Source organism: Thermobia domestica, chromosome 3 (assembly GCF_964235325.1).
Source record: "Thermobia domestica chromosome 3, izTheDome1.hap1.1, whole genome shotgun sequence".
Lineage (NCBI taxonomy): Eukaryota > Metazoa > Arthropoda > Insecta > Zygentoma > Lepismatidae > Thermobia > Thermobia domestica.
The window spans coordinates 149,637,207-149,652,795 of record NC_137456.1 but is presented as its reverse complement, the minus strand read 5'-3'; the positions used below and the strand labels follow the sequence as shown (position 1 = coordinate 149,652,795).

The 15,589-nt window shown below is 35.2% G+C and overlaps 1 protein-coding gene across 1 annotated transcript; it reads right to left on the bottom strand.

The window, feature by feature from the left end:
• Positions 1-1,211: 1,211 nt before the first annotated feature.
• LOC145680805 (uncharacterized) lies at positions 1,212-10,602 on the bottom strand. The gene is made up of 2 exons (XM_081751870.1): positions 1,467-10,602; positions 1,212-1,362 (listed from the first exon to the last, which is right to left on the bottom strand). Exon 1 carries the CDS (start codon positions 3,794-3,796, stop codon positions 2,501-2,503), a length of 1,296 nt encoding a protein of 431 aa, XP_081607996.1. The 5' UTR covers positions 3,797-10,602; the 3' UTR covers positions 1,212-1,362; positions 1,467-2,500.
• Positions 10,603-15,589: the final 4,987 nt, after the last annotated feature.

The following is a 15,589-nucleotide window of genomic DNA, read 5'->3' as shown; positions in this document are numbered from 1 at the left end:
TCAGGTGATCTTAGGCTATGGAATTTTTTTAAAATTCGTTCCTTTTTACGGGTAAGATGAGTGCTTTGATACCTGATTCTGATTGGCTGGTAGGGGTCACGTGATCTTAGACCCTGGGATTTTTGAAATTCAGGTACCCCCTTTGATTAGTGCTTTGGTACCTCGCGGTTCATTGGTGGAGAGAGGTCACGTGATTTTAGACCCACCACACGATGAAAAGATTACGTGGTATAACGTGGGGGAAATCCCTCACTTTGATTTTTTGAAATTCGTTTCATTTTTATGCGTAAGATGAGTGTTTTGGTACCTCAATTTTTGATTCGGGGGCGCTGGTAGAAGTCGCATGATCTTACCACCAATTCATGCGAGAAATTCATTTTTTTAGGTTACGTGATATGACGTCATGAGATCAGGCGAGCCATCACAGACCGGGATTTTAGAATTTTGTTTCCGTTTTATGGTTATCCTTTTTTGATACCTTAAAGATCTCATGGAGGGTTCAACCCCCTCCTTAAATAAGCCTTTTTTGGTATCATGATATTGTACTGAAGTTTACCTTAAATATTATCGTTCTCTTTGACAGATAAGATGATTACCAGCTTTCTTACCTTTTTAAACAATGGTGAAAGAGGGGGGCAACCTTGTCGCTTGTAGATTTTTTTAACGCTCAGTAAGCGCTTCATTAATGGAAAGAGTGTTGCCAGATTTTTCATACACAAAACTGCTCCGATTCTTTTCCAAACGGTTCCGCAGAGTGCAAGAAATTTTAAACTAAAATTTCTTCGAACTAAAAAAACTTGTAACTAAAAAAATTTTAAACAAAAATGTTCAAACAAAAAATTTTCAAACAAAAATTTTGAAACATAAAATTTCAAAAAAATTTCGAACTTAAAAATTTTAACAAATTTTTCGAACAAAAAATTTTAAACAAAACTTTCGAACTAAATTTTCAAATCAAAAAAATTTCGAACTAAAAAAAAATTTCGAACCAATTTTTAAAAACAAGTTTCGAACTAAATATGTAAACCACATTTGAAAATTTTCAAATCAATTTTTTTGAAGTAAATTAAAAACCAAATTTTGGACACTAAACATTCTTTAATTAATTTTTCGAACAAAATATTTTCAAGCTAATCATTTAATCCAAATCTTGGATATATTTTCCAAGTTAAATTTTCAAGATTATCATTATTTGAAAACAAGTTTTCAGGGTTTCAAGAAATAATAAAACATATTCTTTCAGCTTGTATTTTAACGAAATGTATGTGCTCTTCTCATACAATTTTATTAACATAATAAATACAGGATCTAGTTAATGAATATTTTGGACGTGTCATCATCTTCGAATGTTGTAGACGTATCCTGTAAAGAAAAAGAAGAAACAACGGATTACTTTATGAATTTCTTTTTTTTTTCCTGAAACAATATAAACGAGTCAATACTGATAAGAGAGAAAGAAAACTTACTCGTAAAAGGTGCATCTGTTTAGGCTCATCTTCCTCCTCGGGTACGAGATGACAGCATTTCTTCCACTGATGGTGGTGTTGGTGGTTTATGATCTCTTCTGGGTACTGCGTTTTTTCTTTTTGGTGTTGCTGCTTTGTGGTCAAGGAGAAAAAAAAGGAAAATGAAAAAAGAAATGGCGCTCTCAATGGGTGTTTACAGTTTTTCTTCATCTTCTTCTTTTCCCAGTTCCAAGTTCCGTTTTTTAACGTACCCGTACGGAACCCTATCATAAGAATTGAGTTCTTTAAATTGACGTTTTGTGTACTGGATGCTGTACATTATTCTTCTTTTCGTGTGACAATGGTATGGTCTTTAGTCCTGCATATTTTATGGGGGATGGTAATGGTGACTTGTCCACGGCATTGATTTGTAATCATTTCTTTTAGCGTGTGAAATTTAATTGCTGTCCTGCATTGTAGTTTAATGTAAATCCTCTAATTTTACATACGTAGCTGGTGACGTTGGTGTCTGGATTGTATATTTCTAAGCTGTAATTTTTCGGTCCTCCACTGACAAATGTCTTGATGTATGCTCGTTGTCCACAAGAATCCATCTCATCCAATAAGCATCCCAAGTACGTTGAAGGTTCAATGGTTGGCTCTCCGGGCTTTTCTGTAAAAATCACAGAATCCGTGTCGAAATATAAAACACGTTTATGCAACATTTCCAGGTACTTGTACAGTTCCAGACGTGCCTGACATGTTGTAAATGCACCTAACACGACATTGGTGCTTCGGTTTTGAACAGGCACATGTTCATTGTACTCCCAGAACGCATACAATATCGTATCATTGATGGGTACAATTTGATGGAGTTTAATGTCGGAGGAAGAGAGTTTTTCATAAAATTCTTCCGGCCGATCAATAATTGTGGTCTGGTCAAAGTTTGAACGTTGCGAAAGCTTTCCCCATAGAGCGTTAACACAAAGCTTAGATAAACTTCTTCGTGCAGGATTATTTTCAATTTTGGTAGGATCCAATGCAATACCTTCACGCTACAGGACGGTTTGTATAAATTTTGATTTGACTTCTTCGGTGACACAAGAACTGGGCGAGCCAGAAGCTTCCATTTTCGATTTCAAAAACATATTGATATATTCCATGAACAAGTCGCATGTTTTCGTGATGGGATCATATTGTTCAATGTCATAATCCCAATTTTTAAAGATTTCCACTGGTTGATATCCTAATTCTATTGCCTTCTGTATTTCATATGATACCCATGTTCCACTGAGGCATCGCTCCTGATCGTTGTGCGTATACGTTGCTGTAGGGTCTGGGTTCATTTCTTCGGCACAAGCAGCACACAGTGGAAACAGTAGTTTCTTGTTACAACGATAAGGCAGGAGACCATGATAAATATGACGACTTGGCAATATCGTCAATTTGATCAGACCATTGACTTTATTTATTGGTGGTATATTTTCATCACCCTGTAGATAAATTTTAGGATGTCCTACAGGGTATTTAGCACACTTATTTATGTATGCATAAAGCGAAACAATATTGAAATATTTTATTTTTTCTCCTGCTGTTTCGTCGACTTGGTGATACAATTTCACACAATTTGTCCTTTGTCCAAAAAAGCTATCTCTTGGATTTAAGGGTCTGCGGTTCATGTACGGATGATTCTTGAGATACGTCGTCATTGCTGGATTTTGTTTCAAGAACTGTTTAAATTCGCACTCCCACATTTCATGTACAATGTACCCCAATTCACGCAGTCTTGCATTTTTTCTTTCCGTTCGTTCATAATGGAATTCCATGGTGTTTTCTGGATTGCCGTAGATGGGCTGATTACGGCCTGTAGTAATACACACTTTACACCCGTGATAAAAACAGCCGGCATTTTCATAGACATGCTCCTCTAACGTCTCACTATCTTGGTAGTAACCATCTACATGGAATCCCGCAATAAACACTTCTTTTTGTCGGGCCACATGTAAGATTTGTTTTCCTACGGTTTTTTCAATGTAGGCGAGCCATTGCATTGCAGCGATCGATTGGGTATTTCTCCATCGATAGCCATGTGCCGGTAGAATTCCAATGGTGTTGGGCTTGTGAAAATTCCGGCGGAATACTAAATTGGAAGCACTTGCAATCGTGATCTTCTCCAAGAAGGGATTCACTTTGCTTTCTGCTTCAAAGGACGTTATAAACGAAACGCATGCTTGTCGCAGTACATTGACATCCTGAATACAATAGTTGAAAATTTCTTTCTGGAAATTAAACGTGTCATTACGATGGTCGTTGTACCACTTCATAAACTTGTTCCTCTCTTCGACGGCCATTTCATTTGCACCATAATACTTCGTTTCTGGAAGTGGGCAATATACGAATGATTTTCTTTGGTGTTGAAGTAATGCGGGAAGTAGCCTTTGGTTGCAGGTAAATTGAACGCTTTTAACAATTTACTTAATGCCATAGGCAGGAAGTTCAAAGAGTCAACGAACGTCAGATTATTCAAGGTTAAACTCAGTATCTTCGTCCCATTTTATATGACGTCAGGTCTATATTGACATTGTTCTACCATAGCCTTTAGAATAAAATGTCCATCGTAGCCCTTCGAATTGTGAGCGAGACAGAAAATCCTATTTATATTAGGACGACGTTGCCGCAAGTACTGGAGAAAATCATAAACTGGATCCTCTCCTTGGAAAATATGCTGGTGCTGACCACACGTACTACAAGACTGCTGGATATTATCGTTTTGAACACATGCATAACATACTTGTTGTGCAACCAATTCGGAATGTGTACATACATATTATCGCCAATATTTTTGTCCTGCATAGATTCTATATCGTAGAAAATCAACAAGGCATGAAACATTGATGCGATCCTGGAACAATCTTCTTACAAACATGACAAAAGATCTCATTATAATCATGAATGCGTTCTCCACTTCGTACAAAAGAATAAACTCTGTAGCATTTAGTACATTGCTTCACTATTTTACATACAGATTCCCCGTGATGATATACAATATTACGATGATTATTAAAACATTTTTCGCCGTAAAATTGATGATTGCAGTCGTTGCACAATATCAGCGTTTGATTCTTGTCACATAGAGGTCTCTTTAATCATTTGGAACACGTTACAGGCAATTTTTCACATGTTTATTACGTTTACTATACATTTTATGGCAAGCCTCACAGTAGAACTTGTTGCAAAACAAGCAGTTAAGGATTGGATGATCTTAAAATGGCCAGCCAAACAAATCAAATTTATGGGAGTGCGATTTTCGTCGTTGGGCCCCTCGTCATGATGCCACGGCCTGTAAAACAGCTATAGACTGTAATTTTATATTCTTTCAGGTATGACTGGAATTGTCGAATTTAATTTAAACTGGCACCATGATCCAAATTCACTCCTGCATTTGCACATAACGAATCGACTTCTTTGCCCACAACATATTTCGACTGGAGTTGATACTGCTTATAACGTTGCACATCTACATTCTTGTATGCCTTCAGGACAATAGCAATAACAAGGGCGTATGCCAAACAACTTGAATCTTGATTTTGTACGCGTAAATCCCTCGCTTGCTACGTAACAATTCTTCGTTCTCCAGTACTCCTTGCGGCAAACCGCCATAGCCACGTGGAATACCCACACGATGAAAATGCACGGTGAATGGCTCGTACAGGAGAAATGTCTTGTTACTTTGTAAAACTCTTTCAAACGAGGCCCACATTGTTTCCTGGGCCAGGTTTCGGGCTTGGCGAAAACTCACCCAAAATGTCTTATTGGTGTTGCGTGGTGATATTATCGATAAACCAACCATCATCTCATCGTCGACATTGGCTAATAAATGGTCTAGCATTGCTTGGAAACTGTTATGCACGTATTGGATAATATCGGTTCCTGCGGGTAGTGCGTTAAATTGAATTTCGAGCATTCTACCTTAAATGTTAAATCGTCTATTAAAACGAGTGATTTCATTACGAACAGTAAAACCCGATTCGGCCATGGTTAAAAAAGGAGAAAACAAACAAAAAGGTACAATTACGGTAAAACAAATATGTAATGAAAAAAAGGAATTGACCAGCCTGAATTTACTACAAAAGAAAAGAAGAAAGAAAAATCTTAGTCACCTGATAAATAGGAAATAATAACGTTTATGATAAATTCTTAACTAAGCAATTCATGTAAAGGTTCTGAGTTTGATTTCCTGGCGGTAGTGTTTAGAATCACATTATTAAAATACGCGTACTAGAAATCAAAGTTTTTAAAAAATAATTATGTTAGTGAAATGAGTGTTTTATTGCTGTCATACTGGAAATCAAACTCGAGACCATTACATCAGCATTTAACTGACCTACGATTCTATAGTGATAAAAAGAATGAATGAATGATTGTTTCATCAGTGCTGAGATCTGACAAAGTACGCGTAAATATTTTTCCACTCACAACGACCTTTAAAATGATGCGTTTGCAAGTTGAAGAGATTCATCAAACATTAACGTTACGCATACGTAATTGTCAAAACCAAATCTGTATAGCGCAAACTTTTAACCACATATTCATGCAATCTTTTTTTATTTCATTGTGGCTAAGCGGTTAGCGTACATGCTTTTAACGTGAAAGGCCCTGGTTCAATCCTTGGTGGGTTTGCTTTCCACGTCGGGGCGCTGTCAAGCCCTTTTTTAAAAATTTAATATTCTCATGCGTTATCATACATTCTTTTCAAAACGAAGCTAAATAGTTGACGTACACACCTCTGGCCCTGGTTCAATCTCGGTTGGTTGCTCGAATATCACGTTAAGCTGAAGGGACGTTAAACTAAAACAATGGTTTCAAAGGTATCGAGCAATATTACTTTCAGGCTCAGTTTTAGAAATTATGTAATGCATTCTTTTCAAAACCAAGCGCACACATCTCTGGCCATGGTTCAATTCCCGACGGGTGCTCAGATTCAACATTTAGCTGAAGTTACGTTAAACCAACATAAGCAAACCATATCATTTCTCGTGCTTAGTTTTAATGTGTGTGGGTTCCTGATTTTATCTCTCTAGTTTATTCGGGGTACTCCCACTTTCCCATTCCACTAATTCCACATAGCCTAAATATTTCGTACTAAAAGTAAAACAGTGTATTAGTGATCCGCCCACAAATATGAAGTAAAAATGATTTTCGAATCTTGTGTGAAAAATAAAATCTCACTGAACTTACCTCAAATTCAATGAACAAAAAGTCGGTGAAATGAAGACACTTTAAAAAAAAGACCTTCTCACTTGACAGTTGAGAGCGGTGTAGGATTTGAAAAATGAAATTTAGATTTTTATTTATGTCGCTGTGAAAACGATGTCATCATCAACCAATCAGAAACGAGGAAATTTATAAAATGACATCTAAACGATCCAATCAAAACGCTGCTTTTGTCATGAATCACGAACTAAAACGATGTGTAACAATCGATCGTGACGTCATCCATGTTTCTCAATAGTTACAACATTTAGTATAGCAATTCCGATCATGACCTCATCCCAAATGCTGTCAGGATCATGTCACTACCTGTCGTAAATTGTGACAACATTTCATTTTCCTCATATTCCTTAAGAAAATATCAATGTTTGCTTTTTTCATGAATCATGCTGACACGTTCGTAGTAAAACTAAAGTAATACGATACAACATTCGCTGACGCTTCCATTTCAATCATATGTAGTTCTATGTGAACACACAAAGAAGTCTATTAGCATATTATTTTAATCCACGAGCGAAAGCGTTACACTGTCAGATTTATTTTCTTAAAGTATACGAGTATCGTTTTCACGACCGTGGTTCGAAACCTACCAAGCATGATTAAATCTGATCTCATTTAAGCTGTTAGCATACACATCTTTGGTTTGAAAGCCCTGAGTTCGATTCCTGGAGAAACATTTCTTATGATTTTTCTAAAACTTAGTTTTCTAAAACTTAGTTTAAATTTCTAGTTCGAAAATTTTAAAAGTTTAGTTCGATAAAAAGTTTGATTTGAAAATTTTTAGATGTGATTTACATCTTTAGTTCGAAACTTTTGTTTTTTAAAAATGTTTTAGTTAGACAAAATTTTGTTTCAATTTTTTTAGCTCGAAATTTTTTTGAATTTTTTTAGTTTCAATTTTTTTGTTTGAAACTTTTTTGTTTCAATTTTTTGTTCGAAAATTTTTAGTTACAAATTTTTTTAGTTTTGAAATTTTTGTTCGAAAAAATTTTAGTTTAAAATTTCTTGCATTCTGCTGAACCGTTTCGAAAAGAATCGGAGCAGTTTCGGTAAGAAAAATCTGGCAACACTGTTTCCATTAATGAAGCGCTTACTGAGCGTTAAAAAATCACTGAAACTTACAACAATGTGCTATACGAAATCTACAAGCGACAAGGATGGACCCCTCTTTCACCATTGTTCCTTTCAGAGACATAGGCTACTAATTCAAGGACAGGATCTCCATACGTAAACATATAAGGCGACCTGTCTCTCCATCAAGGTAAGAAAGCTGGTAATCACCTTATCTGTCAAAGAGAACGATAATATTTAATGTAAACTTCAGTACAATATCATGATACAAAAAAAGGTTATTTAAGCAGAGGGTTGAACCCTCCATGAGAACTTTAAGGTACCAAAAAGGATAACCATAAAAAGGGAACAAAATTCTAGAATCCCGGTCTAGGATGGATCGACTGGTCTCATGACGTCATATCACGTAACCTAAACAAAAATTGAATTTTCCTCATTGGCTGGGAGCTAAGATCATGTAACTTCTATCCACCAATCAAAATCGAGGTACCAAAGCACTCATCTTACCTGTAAACGGAAACAAATGAGTGAGGGATTTTTCCACGTTATACCATGTAGTCTGTTCACCGTGTGGTGGGTCTGAAATCATGTGACCTCTATAAGTCAGTATCGTGGTACCAAAGTACTCATCGGAGAAAATATCCGTAAAAGGGAACGATTTTCAAAAATCCTAGGATCTAAGATCACGTGACCTCTATCAGCCAATCAGAATCGAGGTACCAAAGCACTCATCTTACCCGTAAAAAGGGAACAAATTTCAAAAGTCTCAGGGCTTAAGATCACGTGACCTCTATCAACTAATCAGCATCGTGGTACCAAAGCATTCATCTTACCCGTAAAAGGGAACGAATTTTCAAATATCCCAGGGTCTAAGATCACATGACAGCTGTCAATCAATCAGAATGAGGTATCAAAGTACTCATCTTACCCGTAAAAGGGAACAAATTTCAAAAATCTTGGTCATAAAAAAGAATGAGGGATTTCCCCACGGGTTGACTCATGACGTCATACCACGTGACCTGAAAATTTGAATGTCCCGCGTAGGCGGGGCCTAACGTCACGTGACCTCTCTCAACCAATCAGAATCGAGGTACCAGAGCACTCATCTTAGCCGTAAAAGGGAACGAATTTAAAAAATCCCGGTCATAAAAGAGAGTGAGGATGAGTCATTCGGGCCAACGGGGGGGGCGTAATACTGTAGAGAGGCGCAATAGCCAGAAATAGTGGCGAAAATCCGTTTTAAAGATTCTTGACGCATGTATGATCCAAAGCGTAAAGATATCAATGTCGGCGTGGCAGAGATAGAAAGATCCACGTCCTACGTGCAAACAGTCCTGGGTTTGATTCCTGTTTGAGCCATTTTCTGTTTTTCCTTTAACCAACAAAGTAGCCATTTTCAACTACGAGTAAAATATTAATGTGAAGTTTTCTCAAGTTTCCAGTAGACGTCAGCAAATCACTTTCTTCCAAGTACTAAATGAATTAAAATATTCATTTCAAAAAGCTCATTCGATTACCCGTGATTATCGGACAATCAAGATGTCACTTTTACATATTGACCACGTATTTACAGTTTGTCCCCTTTCACCCTCAAGAGCGGATTTTTAAGAACAACGGAAAATGTGCTCAGTTATTTGAAAATAACGTGTTTATGTTTATCTCTTCCTCTTTTGACATACGCGTTAATGAATTATAGGAAGCCGACTGGACGAAATGCTAAAAACAATATCTTAAGAAGAATAATTCAAGTGCTTCATCCGTTTTGCAATGATGACAAGATACAACCTCGATGTCATGATTCTTAACTATTCAGCAAAGCTTATACAAATTACCCTATCCTCCACTTAATACCGAACGTTCTAAACACGGTCGGAGGTATTATGTTTAATGTTTTATAATACCTATCATTTTTCATGTTATCAACAGTCAAGTAGCGACTTTTGTGTGTAATATATATATTACATTTAATTTAATGTGTCACGCTAATAGCAAATTAAGCATGAAAGCTAAAACATTGTTCAGATTAAGTTCTTAAGAGATTTTCTTTCCTGTCCTTATTATTTTGTCAATAGCTTAAAAAACACTGGCACCTGGCTTTTGTATGCATAGTCTTCTACATTTTTTCATATACTTTTCTCAACGTTTAAGTCATTTAGGCTAAAAGAGTTGGATGATTAATGAGGATAAATTCTAGTTAAAATAAATTTTAATTGACTCTTAAAGGGAATCCAACACGATAGTATTTTCTGTCAAACACTCGACATTATTTATAAAAAGACCGAAAATCATTATTCACTAACTTATTGTCTACGGCTTGAACTGAAAGAAATTATCATATTTGTTCGCGAAAATGTGAATACAAAAGTGAAATATTGTGTTTCTACATAATTTAATTTTCTCGGATGACTGGGTAATTTTAAAAAGCTTCTATTGTTGTCAAGAAAATGAAATGTATGTCTTCAGGGGAAATCGATCTGATAACCACGTGAACTTAAGCCCATGGTGTTACCCATTGCACCATGAAAACGTGTTTGCAATCAAAGCCCTACATTGAGTGATTTCTCGAAAGATTCCAAGTAATTTATATCGCATTGTATTTTTCCTTGTTTCGTTTTTATTACGTGCACTTTTTGTTGTTCGCACAATGCATTAAAAAGGAAATAAATATTTCGCCACGATGCCTAGGAATACCGTTTTAACTAATCAGCAAATAGGAAGCTACTGGCGAAATGATATGGGGTAATGTATAGTATTTTAGTTTCATAGGAACAAGGGACAAGATACTATCCCGCGGAAAACATGCATAAACGAGTGTGTTGTCGTCAGCATAACTCTACACTGTAGACTTTAAAGTACCAAGTTTCTGAGGAAAACAGTGTCTATTTATTATTATTATTATTATTATTATTATTATTATTATTATTATTATTATTATTATTATTATTATTATTATTATTATTACTATTATTATTACAAGCATGACAAAAGAAGAAAAAAGACATATAATCAAAGCTATTGATAGGAACAGAAGAGATATAAATTATATCAGATTCTTTTTAGGTTTGCATATGTAGGTAATAATATTATTACATTTATGACTTGATAGATAGAATGTTTATTTTATGAGAACAAGATATCGAGTATTTGTTAGCTGGTAGCAGTAATGAATTTTGTTTCGCCCTTCTTCTAGATAGGTTGAGTTGATTTTGAGTTCAACGTCCCTTTCAGCAGAAGGGCTATATGAGATGGGACTTACTGATTAACCTTGAACCCGAACCACATAAACTCTTGCCGGGAATCGAACTCGGGGTTTTTGTTAGATAGAAAGGTGAGATGACACATTGAATAGAATCCTTCTTGTGACGAGAGTTGCAAGTTTGATCACTATTTATAATTTGTGTTATTCCTTTAATGCTTTATCAACTTTGCATGTATAATTGAAGCTACTAATAACTTATGGGCGAAATCACCTGTAAAATTTTAAGACGGATTTAGTTGTGTAAATTCGCACACATTACCAGGTAACGAAGCCAGAGTAATGTGCGTACGTCTTTTGAACAAAGAAATCAAGCTACTCTGGCCATCCTCCCTGGTAGAGTATGCGGTAGCAAGGTGGTCTGAACATCTTGTAATCCACAGATCGATTCCCGCGCACGGAGCACCAATTTTATTTCTTGAGTACAAGTAGAAAAGGCAAAAACAAGGAATCGAGAACGAAACGCATGAAGTTTATCGCTGACAAGTAAGACCAAACCGAAGGTGTGGGTCATTACATGATTTGTTTAAAGAAACAATAAAATGGAGGAAAGTTCTTTTGTCTGTGTCTAGGAATGGAGTATAAATAAAAGAAGAAACTACACTTCTGCCCAGAATTTCTCTCGCATGTATTTCAAAATTACATAAATATTAATAGCTCTCTTTCTTATGATAGAAAATGTTAAATGTCTTTTTAGAAATATGCAGGAAAAGGAAACCACATATTTCCAAAAACATTACTGTAAAAATGAAGAAATAAAAATATCACGATTAACAAAAGAAATCTCCGAAATGCATAGCAAAATTCTAAGTTTTATTTTCTTAAGCGAGTCAAACGCGCGGCAAAATTTAGAGAGAGAGAGAAAATTTTACGCTTTATTAGAAATACAACGTAAATCTTTCATAATGTTAGTTACTATACATATTGCACAGCTCTAATAATAATAGATATTAAACATTTTATATGAAACAAACAAAAATGGAAATGAGCCACAAAATATAAGAGGAGAGGCAGCTTGTGGTAGTGATTTTGTTATATGCGTTTACTAAGAATCTGAAAATTAGAATACCTTCGTAGAGTAGACGGTTATCGCACGCTCCCAAAGTATTTTGTTTTTATCCACGATCATCAGTTCGAATTCCACAACCTACGTTTCCTTTTTTTAAAAAGCTTAATTCTGTTAATTTCTTATACAGCAGTGTTATGTTCTAATAATTTTACCCCGACTCGATTTGCTCATATTTCCATTGTTCCCTCTATATGCGTGGGACCTAGATTTTCTTCTGTTGTTTTACATTTTGCAAGAAAACCTTACTTTATTACAACATACTATAATTTCACGCAATATTTAAATACAAAATTTAAAGTTTGTTTTTCTTTTTTCCTTCACAAATTCATATAAATGCAGAGTTGCATGAAGCAGTGAACGTCAGCCAAGCAATTACATTCCACAATTGTTACCAACTCTCATTTCGAATTTCTTCATGTTTACGGTCAGTAGTATACGGTCATGTGAACTTATAAACTTAATATTGCCCGTATTCCCCATGTCGCCATGTTCCTCAAATTTGCCTTAGTATTTAACGCGGGTCTGGAACACAGGGCAGAATAGCTCGAATAGGCGCTAATTACGTTCTCCATATCTTTAAACTTAATTTAGTTAAATTATTAATTTATATAAAAAAAATTCTCTTTATGAAGGAATTAGTTTTATAGGGTTTATGAGCCAGGGCATAACGTTTAAAGTGAATATGATGATAACAGACAACGACAGATTTGAACGTTGCTGAAGCACATTTAAAAATGTTATGATAACACTTAATTTACCTTACTCATAACCTTAAAAGAAGATAAGTTGATAAATTTAAGCATAGAAACTTAAAACCAATTTAGAGAGAAGGCAAACTCACTGCAATATTTACTAATTAGTATGAGAAATTTAGACAATTAAAGGATTACTATGCAATGTTAATTCTGGACTTTCTTTGCTGTTCATTTCATTTATTATTTCTTACACTGACTAATTTCTATATATTTAACATGAAAATCGAGTGACTGTATTCAGTTGGTATTATATATAGGTACTATTTTCATTAATTTTATATAGCGTTCACACCTCCAACAACAAATATCTCTCGTTTATTTTGCTTATGCGAAACTGAAGTAATCGTTTTACTTATTTGATAAGATGACAGTGAGATAATGATATAAATTGCTGGAAGGTCAGTTGGCAAAACGGGAATAGGCCAAACGGGAAGACGCCGTTTTAGTAAGATGAGAACGACCTCAGGGAAATCAGGTGAACTGATTACAAGCAAATGGAAGATTTTGTCATAGATTTTGCTAGCTCCAAATCAATACATTCATTAAGTGAACTACGAGTGAAGTGATATCGGTAGTCTATTTTACTTTCATTGGTGTTGTTCTTTTAAAAGAATACTTTTAAAAGAATACGCACATTTAAAAGAATACTTTTTCTTAAAAGCTGAGGATAATGGTGGACAGAATTTCAAAGTAGAGTTTCAGAAGTGTTCCGGCGGTAAATATTTATCAAACCTAGTTTACCAAAATTAAAGATATACAGTAAGGCGTTAACCTTATGACGGCAACCTGGGGTCCGTGCGGACCCCAGGCTTCATTATGTTCATTCATTTTCTCTGTTTCATTTTCTTATCCACGGCTTAGGACATCTCTTTTTAACGTTTTCAATTCACTCATAACAATTTACTTGTTGTACGCTTTTGCATTTAGAAATTATAAACATATTTAAGAACCAAAACGTATGTAGCACACCTGGGGTCCGTACGGACCCCATGGTTTTCCATACTTCCATATGTGCAGATATATAAATAAAGCTTGTCAATTGGTAGTTCTTAACAACGACAACATAAATAAAAGTAAATATTTATTCCTCTGACAAGTGAGTTGTGTTGTTTTAAAAATTGTCAGATATGGCAGCACTATCTTTGCGTTATTATTCTATTAGAATTTGGATACCTTACTGGATGTTACTATACACATATTTTTCAAACAAATAAATTCTCTTTAAGAAAAAGTGTACTTCCTGTATAATATTTGTGAGAAAATTGTTCAATTTTATTCGTATTTCAATGTTGCCGGAGAATATTACTACTCAAATATACAGAAAACGATGCGTTTTAGGAAAAATTACATTGAGAAAGTTCTGTTATTTAGTTGCAGTGTCTCGTGTAGGACTGCCTAAAGAAAGCGTTCTGCGGATGTTAGAAGTAACTAATAGCAAAGCAACTGAGGTTGAATCGGACGACAGCCATTACGAGTATGAACGTGAATTGTCTGAGGAAGGGAAAGGAGACTAAACTACCGGTAGCTCTAATGAACGTGACATGGACCTGTTTTCTGATTATGACCCTCCGTAGCGTTCTAGCCGAATTTTAGACATGTCAACAGAGCACGGAACAAAGACAAGAATTTACACCTCCACGTGGAAAAAAATCAAGTGCACAAGACCACCAGAACACCAGACGTTGGCAGAAAATGTCGTCAAGGAACTCAAACCAGCGGAATTTGGTATTCAGAATGAACTACTTGCCTTCCAAGTTTTCAAACTCCAGAATCAGCAAATCTAATTGTGCAGAAAACAGAAGCTCGAATCTATGTTGAGAAAACAAAGAAGTAAAACTCAGAAAACGACGAAACTGAAATATATGCGTTCATAGACTTCATTATTTTGGCCCTATTGCCAAAATCGGCAGAAGAAGGCTTGAATGAATTGTGGCCAAGTAAAAATGGAGGTCCAATATTCCAAGCAACGTCGTCCCTGAATCGTTTCAACTGTCTCCTTAGCTTCTGTTATCAGCATTCGGTGAACTTGGAGAAATATTCATTCTGAATTTCCATGACTTTTACAGATCTGAAAATTTGTAAGCTATGGATCAGTAACTGGTACCTACATGTGGAAGATATCTTTTTGTATGTTTACATTCCAAGTATGACCGTAAAATACGGTATAAAAATTTACTGAGTGTGCAATACTGAAACATCATAATGATTCAGAAACAAAATATATGTTTGTCAGCATCTAGGGCATGAACGAGGGAATGTAAAAGACCTGGTGAAGTGACTTGTTAAGCCATGGTTAGATAAGCGATGATATGTAACAATGGATATTTATTTCAGAAGCACGGGGCTCTTCGAGAGTTGCTTCTTCAGCTAACATCTGTTGTTGGTACAATGATAAGGTGCAAAAGGGATATCCATATGAAAATGGTTGAAAGCCGTGAGCGATCAGAAAATACGTAGAAATAAAGAAAATGTAGTATATATAAAATTTCAGGACAATGTATTGTAGTACACAAATGTTGCACTGTATATATATATATATATATATATATATATATATATATATATATATATATATAATTTTTACTATATTATAGTAAATAAAACTAAAGAACTGTATTTAACAATATAATAAAAATATAATAAAAATACAACATAACAAAAAAGTGCCTACTAACAACGTTATTGATTGGGGTCCGCGCGGACCCCAGGTTGACATTAACGT